Genomic DNA, 9,755 nt, shown 5'->3' on the forward strand with positions numbered 1-9,755 from the left:
TAGAACAAGCTGCAGCTACATCTGCAACTGACCGTCATCCATCCACCCAACGCCTGATGCAGCTCTAACACGACCGAGGTTCATGTACAAGTAGCCAACGCCTTGTCACAGCGGCACAGAAACTCCTCGCGACATTCCGTTGACATTCCTCCAACAAGGCTGGCATTGGGGGCGGGCGGGGGAACACGATAAAGCCATGGAGGGCTGGCAAGTGATGAGATAGGTCAGCTCACCATGATGCCATCCAATGGCTGAGCTAAAGGATGCAGCCCAGCTTCTTTGATGCTGTAAGTTTAAAAAGGGCCAAGATAGTGCTGAGTGCGGGGTGAAGGTGAGCCGGATAGAGGTGGCTGGGAGGACGATAAGCCCAGTGTCAGTCAACTGCAATGATCAAGATCTCGATGGAAGAAATATATTGAGTCTGTGTCTCTAAACAGCCAAGGAACTGATCTGTTCGTGATAACAAGTACCGAGACTCAAGGCTCACTTTTGGCTTGGCTTTGACCGCTGACTGTGCAGATCTATCCGTAAAGAGAATGCTTACTACGGCGGGGTTTGCAGGTCGCGCAATTGAAGGTCATCCTCGTGACAGAGAGTAAGACAGGGAGGGCTACGGTAACATAAGGCCAAATCTAATTCTTTGATACGAAGAAAATGTTTTTGGTAAAACAGGATATTGACGTCAGTTGTCTTGAAGCCAGGCTCGGAGCTAGTTGCGCCCACTTACGGCACTTGTAGGTCGGAGTAACATGGGGCTCAACACAAATTCCTCGATATCTGGTTGGCGTTTGAGAAGTATTTTGACTTCATGCAGTGATTTATTTTGTATCACGGAGCATACCTTTATGATTAGTCACTCTATGGATAAGAGCTGTTCAGTGTCTCACATTACATCATGTCCAGGTACTATCACAACTTAAAGGTACGGAGACTCTCACCCCTGGTAGTGGCTTAGTGCAACTGCGAACCTGGTTGGCATTGGATACACAAGCATGACCATAAGTTACTTTCTTTATATTGGGAGCCCGAGATGGCTTTTAGGAGTACAAATAAGGGGTTTAATAGTATTGTATACCTCGGAAGGACACGATGTTTCGTTACAAGGTCCTCTGGTGTTGACCCTCCACCATCAGTCTGCAACGCTAGAAGAATCAATATAAATATTTTGTGGAAGTCTACAGAATTCGATACAATGCCTGCAGTCAAGCAAGTATATCGGCTCGGCGCCGGCCCGCTCAGATATGGGCAAGTCGTCTAGTCCAGGGAGTGTAGTGTTTCCTTGATCTGTAAAGCCACTTTTTCATGAGCGATATATAGAGCTCCTGTCTTCTGTAAGTTGTAGGGAAGATATATATCGTTCTCGCAGTATATATTGTCAATTAACTTAAAGCTTGCACAGGAGTGGCCGAGCAATGACTTCAGTAAGACAATACACAAAATAACGAGTTGGTAAGGGTTATCACTTTGAACATGTGATCGCATGCCTACCTACTTAGTCAAAGACCAACAAAGATGAGCAGTTTAGGCCCTTTAAACGAAGATTTAATACACACGTGCTGTGTAACTTATTGACTTGACTGTATCACGATGGAGTAATCCGTCTGCGTCTACACCCTCCAGGTTCTTAGCTCGCGATCATATCATGCACGATAAGGCACACAAGTGGACTCTTTCACTTTTAGTCATCATCCCCATCATCTCAACAAAGGAGACTAATGCTCAGTTTCACGGACAGCTGGTGACGGCTGATTCATAACATATTTGCGCAAAGGCTATCGTAATGATACTGTTAGTGAGTTACCAAACAAGTTCTCGGCTGATAAACCTCATCAGTAGTTTACTATGACGAAAGGAGCGCGGCTTGGGAATACCATCAGTGGTTGACTGAACAAAGACATAGACATTTTCACGAAGTCCCAAAGCAACGAACATGAACCTTATGGGATCTAGAAGTGGTTCCGGGGGGGAGATCAAATGAGAAAGCTTCAAGAGATAGGTCTCCTTCATTGGCTCTGTCGCTGGCGTGACGGTCAGGTATTCAAGGAAACAACATCAACACTAGACAAAGGAGTCTGCAAGCTGAAATCGAACGTGCTGTGAGAATACAATAGAACAATCGGTCAAGTTGAGGCTGTGACACAATAGCCTTGACGCCGAGATGAAAGTATCTGTTCGAGTGACAACCCTCAATGGTCAACTCGAGCGAATCACGATAGCTTACATGTAGGGGGGTGCATATGCAAGACATGGACTCTACGAGCTGTTCGGTTGGAACAACAAGATAGTGAGATGAAGATGAAGACAAAGCGGATCTATGGCAACAGCAACTAGCAATCACTTAACTCAGCCCTGTGAATCAGGGGACCACAGATGGGGGTGAGGTGCTCGTGAGCTAAGGTAATGTCGCCTACGTAAGGTGGGACAAAGCCAGGCCAGGATGATCGGTAGTGGACGACGTCCCCAGCTTTTAGGGACTGGGTTTCAGATGCCAATCTTATCAATCTGATCAATCTGCATCAGATGAAGATCTTTAAAACAATGCACAACAAAGCCTATGTTATGTATGCATCTAGAAAGCAGAATTAGTCGCAGCATTTTCAGTGGCAAATAAAAGACCATCATCCTTGTGAGATTTAATAGTTCGATAATCGATAGTCCATTAGATATTTCGCCCTGCTTATGCCTGACACGGAAAGAAAAAGTCGACTTGTTTGTAAAAAGGGGGCAAGTTTGCGATGATGATGGAAACCTCCGAAATCGAATGATGCGTGTTCAGCGGGCCCGTTTTGGGGGGTACCTCCCCCTAGGGAGGAAAGAAAATCAAGGATCTTGATTCAAGATGACAAAATAACTTACGTAGCTTGGCATAAACTTATGGTATTATCTGCTGAGTTTATTCTAGTACCCTAGATCGAGGTCAGGTATTTTCTTACTCCCTGATGCTCCCTGCCCTGTTTCTTCCGCTTGCATTTAGCCCAAGTTGAAATCTTAGCACAGTACGAGGCCCGCAGGTACCGCCACCCGAGGATAAGCCCAGAAGATACTTCCAAGCGAGTCTTTTCATTCGTCCGCTAACAATTCTATCCGCATCACCTGCCCTTCTGACCACCAACTCCAGTAAACTGTACCTACCCTGCCACTCAGACTCAGGTTCTCACCCACTGTACCACTTTCCAAGTCTGCGCTCACGCCCTTTTCGTCCGTCGTACTCAACACTTCCAGCGCAAAAGTATCTTGACAGAGTAATTAATTCTTTTCACCGCATCGATATTTTCAACCGTCTGTACTACGCCGCAGCGAGAAACGGGCCCGAAATTTAGAATTCCTCCCTCAATGGCAGCGTCGCTGATTGCGACGTGATCGCCCACCATGTCGGAGTCGACGTCCACGTCGATCGACGCTGGCATTGCTGTCGCTGCTACACCACATTCTCAGGATACCGGCGTTGCGACTGCGCCTGTCGACACCAACACAAAAAACACCTCGACCGCTCAACCTGGCGCTACCTTTTTACATTCGCCTCCCGATAGCAACAACACGGCGAAGTCTGATGGTTCAGATTCTGAGTTGAGCGATCTTGAAGATGAACCCATCCTGAGCGATCCACCGCAGCCTTTGTCTTCTAATGATAATGTCAACAGCGAAGATAAGAAGGAAGATGTTGAAGAAGACATTGACATTGGGGAGGTCCTGCCAGATTCCTGGTCTGGTGCTGTTCCTATCTTCAAGCCCACCATGCACCAGTTCAAGGATTTCAAGCGCTTCGTACGTCGACCGCAAGTTCCCTCGTGACCGTCCCTAACATATCCTCCAGATGGAAACCGTCGATAGCTATGGAATGAAATCCGGCATCATCAAAGTTATCCCCCCGCAAGAATGGAAAGACGCTCTTCCCAAACTCGACGACCTTGTGAAGCAGGTCAAAGTTCGAGAGCCGATCAAGCAAGATATTATGGGATCCAATGGAACCTATCGCCAAGTCAACATCCTTCACGGACGATCCTACAATCTGCCCCAGTGGCGCCAGTTATGCGACCAGAGCGAACACCAGCCACCGGCTAGACGTGGTGAGCGACGCGCCAATGCCGAGAAGCCTAAACCACGAACTCGAGCTGCGACCGCGACTGTGGCTAAACCTCCCGATCCTTCGACCCCTAAGAAGAGAGGTAGGGGGCGACCTGCCAAGCGAGGAGGCAGAGGGAAGCGGCTCAAGCAAGAACAGGCGGATGATAATGAAGACCGGCCTATGACTCCGGTCTCACCCAAGCCAGATGTTGCTGAGACTGAGGATAAACCTATCGAGTCAGTAGAGAAGGACCCTGGTGAAGAGGTTGAGGAGGATTATGAACCTACTGTTGGTCGCATGGGTGGCCTCCGACAGGCAAGAACCAAGACGCAAACAGTCTCGGCCCGTCGCAAATACAGTCGCCGAGAGGGATCCGCTATGATCGACGAAGCTGCCTTTAAAGACTGGGATTACAAGATGGACATATCTGAGTATACCCCGGAGCGCTGTGAGGAACTTGAGAGGGCTTACTGGAAGACCCTTACCTACGCACCTCCCCTCTACGGCGCTGATCTGATGGGCACGCTTTTTGATGAATCGACTGAACAGTGGAATTTGAACAAGCTGCCCAATCTTTTGGATGTCTTGGGAGAAAAAGTTCCAGGAGTCAACACAGCTTATCTCTACCTTGGCATGTGGAAAGCAACTTTCGCTTGGCATCTAGAAGATGTTGATCTCTACAGTATTAACTACCTTCACTTCGGTGCTCCCAAGCAGTGGTATAGCATCTCCCAAGCCGATGCCCGGCGGTTCGAAGCGGCGATGAAAAACATCTGGCCTACAGATGCCAAAGCCTGCGACCAGTTTCTCCGTCACAAAGGATTCCTCATCTCGCCTCAGCATTTGAAATCGCATTATAATATCACTGTTAACAAATGCGTATCTTATCCTGGAGAGTTCGTTGTGACCTATCCATATGGATATCATTCTGGTTATAATCTGGGCTACAACTGTGCCGAAGCTGTCAATTTCGCACTCGACTCTTGGCTAGACATCGGCAAAATCGCCAAAAAGTGCGAGTGTGCAGAAGCGCAAGACAGTGTCTGGATTAATGTCTACGACATCGAGCGCAAATTACGCGGAGAAGAAACAGAATATGAAGAAACTGAGGACGAAGAGGAAGAAGAAGATGATGAACAAGGTGGCATGCCCACACCACCTTCTGGCTCTGGTGTCAAGTTCAGACTGGCTGGCCGTAAGCGAAAGCGTATACCTGGCGAGAAGGGAGGTAAGGTCAAGAAGATCAGACTTCGTCTCAAATCGAAGGTCGAACCACCCTGCTGCCTCTGCCCTAACGATACTCCATCGGCCGATCTATTGCCCACAGATGATGGTCGAAAAGCTCATCGACTTTGCGCGCACTATCTGCCAGAGACATATACGGAAACGATTGATGGACAAGAGACAGTCGTCAACGTGTCGAAAATCCACAAGGATCGATTCGAACTCAAGTGTCTCTATTGCCGTTCCAAACAGGGCGCTTGCTTCCAATGTTCCCAAAAGAGATGTGCCCGGGCTTATCATGCAACATGCGCGGCCGCAGCGGGTGTTTTCGTCGAAGAAGAAGAAATCCCAGTCTTTGGCGAAGATGGCACAGAATATAAAGAGCAAGCCTTTGAGTTCAGTTGTCGATACCATCGGACGAAGCGAGATAAGAAGCTTGATGGAGATGCATTGGAGACTGACTCACGAGTTCGGACGGCAGCTTCAAAGCTCCAGCCTGGCGAGACCTGCCAGTTGCAACACTTCAAGGGAGATATCTTTGCTGGTATTGTGGTTGAAAACCGGCATGATGAGCAAACGTTGCTTATTGACATCTTGCCAAATGGGTATGCTAGAATCCATCAGAAACCCGATCTCGTCAAATATAAACTAATTGCTTGCAGTGACCGCCTCGAAGTCGAATGGAAATGGCTACTGGTACCCGATCCAGCCGACTATCGTCTGCCAAAGGCATCATCAAAGGCCATTCCGATGCCCGCGTCCCAGAAGGCCAAGGAGAAGCTCAAAACAAAACGACTTCATGACGGCAAGCCCCAGAAGGACGATCCGTTCGTTGAAGGCTGTACTTGGGCCGAATTCAACAGCCACCCTGTCGCAAACAAAGAACAAGTCAAGATCGATTTCTGCAAACCCGACCAAATTTGGTATTACTTGCCTAAGAACTCGACAGAAGCCCGCGCCCAGTTCACCGAGGATCCTCGCAACCCACGTCATAATCCCAGGGGTAATTTCCTATCGACAGTTCCCAAACCTGTCAAACCCCCAAGGCCGGTTCCAGTGTATCCTCCCCGACAAGCCTACCAGCCCGCTGTCCCTTATCCTGCAGCGCGACTTGATAAGCCATATATGTACAAGCCACGGACCCCTGCTTCTCACAACTACCCTGCGATGGGCAACTTGACCACTCAGAGGTTTATACCAGCTGCCCCTTCGCCAGTCCAGCAACAGCCCGGGAGCTATCGTTATCCGTATGCACAACCTATATCTATAGGACAACAAGCTGCTCCTGCCTACTCTGCACAAAGGTTTGAGGTTAGGCAATCGCCCGCTTATACACCTCCTGGGAACATGCCCAGGATACAGAGTCCTGCGAACACACTACCACATTATCAGCAGGACCAATGGCACGGAAGACATACCGCTGCCCTTCCTGCACCCACCCCTAGTCATCCTGGAGTAGCCCATCCCTATCCGCAACCGTATCAGGCTCCGGCACCTGTAAACCACCACCAGGCATCGCAGGCAAGAGTGGCTCCGCAGGCAGATGTATCTATATACCAAAAGTATCCCTTTTTCCAGGTCAACCACAACAGGTACGTAGTGTCGACTCAACACATTGGCCCTTTGCTAACCTCTATAGGGACTCGACTAAGTATCGGACGCCATATGCTACTTGGGGAGGCTTCACCAACGGATACGAGGGCAACTTCAGGGCTCACATCATAACCAACAAGGATGCATATCTCCACGGTAGAATCAAGGATAATAGATTCCAGAGCAATCAAAACTTCGGCGCCTACCAGCCTCCACATCACCAGCCTGCGGGGCATGGCCACCATGCGTCCCCTGGGAGCCAGCCTCGGATCAGCCAACAACCGAACTTGAAGCAAGTGCCCACGCCATCCCTGGGAACTGGCACCCCTAGCTTCAACCAGTTTCCTCGGCCTGCGATAAAACAACAGTATTTGCCCCCCATGCCTATGCAAACGCATGCACCAGTGCCTGCACCTGCACAAGTACAGGCACCAATACATGCCCAGGCGCAACCCCAAGCGCAGCCGCCAAAGTCGACCCCGAAGCACCAACAGAGGCCTCCACAGAAGCCTTCGCAAAAGGCTGAAGAAAAGCCTCAGCAGAAGCCCCCACAAACCGCTCAGCCCCCTAACCAAAGCAGTAAACCTAAGATTGGGACGATTTTTAAAGAATACAAGGTAAGTACCTGGAAATCTCGATAGGAATGAAGGGTCGGCTGAACAGCCCATCCAGATACCCCCGAAAGAGTCGCCAGTACCGTTGCCTGCAAACTTTCTGGCTTCGATGGCGCCTACGTCCAAATCCCCTGCTCCCGTTGCCTCCGCAAAGCCAATCTTGCAACAAGCCGAGGGCAAAGGCTCACCTTGTACGCCCAAGGCTGCAAAACCGATTCGGGCATCTCAGCAGACATTGTCGAATGGGCAGCCTATGAACAATCAGAAACTTGGGGCCAAGGTCTCCAAGACCCCTATTCCAATTCCGCGATTGCCGGGCGTTGCTCAGTTCTTTTCGCAAGGTTCAGCCTCAGCTTCAGCCTCAACCCCAACACAAAAGCAGGGTGCTTCACCTTCCCAGGATAACAAGTCGACATGTCCGGCTTCGAACTTGGTACACGCGACCGATACAACTGTGCCGGCGACCAACAACACTTCCGGACAACAAGATTTTGCAGACGTTCCCGGAGGTGAATCGATGGAATTCATGGACCGACTTATGGCGAGCATACGTACAATAGCCCGTCGCGACGACGCAGTCTGAGCTGCCACCGACACAAGCAGCTGTAGACTATGTATCCGAATACCCTCTTCAATTTTAGCAACTACCTTTGGAACCATGGGAAGGCGTTTATGGATTTCAGTGTTTTATGGCATGCATGCATCAGGCAAATGGGAGTTGAGGAACATGGAGTGATACGGATATGACGGTCAGGTTAAGACGCATGACGAAGGGAAGTGTGTTTATGTAGTATTAGGTGCACGACCGGCGCCCTCAAAGACGCCAGAGAGTCAACGGAGTTTCAATGATTCAGGAGTCAAAGTGCCCAGCAAAAGGCGCCAAAGTGATGTAACAAAAATAAAGCATTTATATTTAAGACAGCACAATACAAGGCGTCATGTACTACGCCAAAGCGAACCACAATAACCTTGATATTAGGTCTCGGCTGATCACCCTCAAGCCACGAAGAGTAACAGCAAGACAGCACCTACCTATGATCACGACTTGTCTCCCTAAGAAGCCCCCTTTGTACTTACCTACCTCGAGTAGATAGGTGCAATCTAATAAGCAAAGAAGGTCCCATTCGAACGCTGTTCCTGGGAACGAGTCCCCTCGCCCTTTCACAACCTCATACGTACCTACCTTGTCTAGGGGAGGAAATAAAACTCGAGACCTTGAACCTAACTGATAAAAAGACTTAGGTAACTTAGCATAATTTAGGATAGGTAAGTTTAGGATACCTTTTATAGAGTTTATTTTGTCACCCTAAACTTGGGTCTCGTGTTTTCTTGCTCCCAGAGGCTTGTCCTCGATCCTACCTACCTAAGTTATCATAATCATAAGTATCTACTACTTAGGTTTAGGATCCCTTTACTTAAGTTCGACAAAAGGGATCCTAAACCTATCTTGAACATACATTTCCAACCAAACAATATCAGATATATTCTTGCACATCATCATAATCCATCTCAAGCCAGCTTCCAGAGAAACGACTAACAATGGTTTCCCCTCTTGTACGCTACGCAATCACTGCAGTCATAATCGGGTCGGTCTACCAGTACCGTGAGTGCCACTGTCTGTACCTAGTGTCGACTCCATCCAGGCTGACGTCCGACTTGCAGTTGTCCATCCGGATGGTGAAGACCTCTCGAACATGACGATTTTCTGGGAGGGACTTTTGATGGCAAACCTGGCTCTCGTGGTTACCTTCAGAGGCGAGTATTTCAGGACCATCAGGGACAATGTTCGATTTTTCCTTGCTTAGCTGGCATGGCAGGGAGGTCGCCTTGTGGCTCGAGTCCAGGCTCCGGCGCAAGTCAAGGGTCCTACAAAGTTTTTTCGATTCTTCCGTTGATGAGAGAGAGAACAAGCGAAGGACGTGAAGGACATGAAAGCAGGAAAATTCAGAGCATATATCTGGGGTATGCATTAGCGAACACGACATGAAAGCAAGGGAATTCAGCATATATTTTGGGTATGCATAAGCGAACACTCTCCAGACAGTTGAAACAGACAAATTGAAGCGAATCACACACTCTCTGACTTTATGGTATGTGCCCTTGGCAATTAGAAACGGACCAGTTAGGTGTGCGGGTTAGGTACCTAGGGGAGGAAATAAGACTTAGGACCTTAAATCTAATTAATAGAAAGATTTAGGTAATTTAATATAAATTTAAAATAAATTTAGGATACCTTTTATAGAGTTTATTTTATTACC

General features: G+C 48.6%; 1 protein-coding gene across 1 annotated transcript; it reads left to right on the forward strand.

The window, feature by feature from the left end:
• Nucleotides 1–3,369: 3,369 nt before the first annotated feature.
• Nucleotides 3,370–8,080, forward strand: FTJAE_7688 (regulator of deoxyribodipyrimidine photo-lyase PHR1; the record flags this gene model as incomplete). Its single annotated transcript, XM_037354429.1, has 5 exons — nt 3,370–3,765; nt 3,815–5,895; nt 5,953–6,882; nt 6,930–7,500; nt 7,556–8,080. 5 exons carry the CDS (start codon nt 3,370–3,372, stop codon nt 8,078–8,080), a joined length of 4,503 nt encoding a protein of 1,500 aa, XP_037205276.1.
• Nucleotides 8,081–9,755: the final 1,675 nt, after the last annotated feature.

This window comes from Fusarium tjaetaba, assembly GCF_013396195.1.
Source record: "Fusarium tjaetaba strain NRRL 66243 chromosome Unknown NRRL66243_c0000155, whole genome shotgun sequence".
In the NCBI taxonomy this organism is placed as follows: Eukaryota; Fungi; Ascomycota; class Sordariomycetes; order Hypocreales; family Nectriaceae; genus Fusarium; species Fusarium tjaetaba.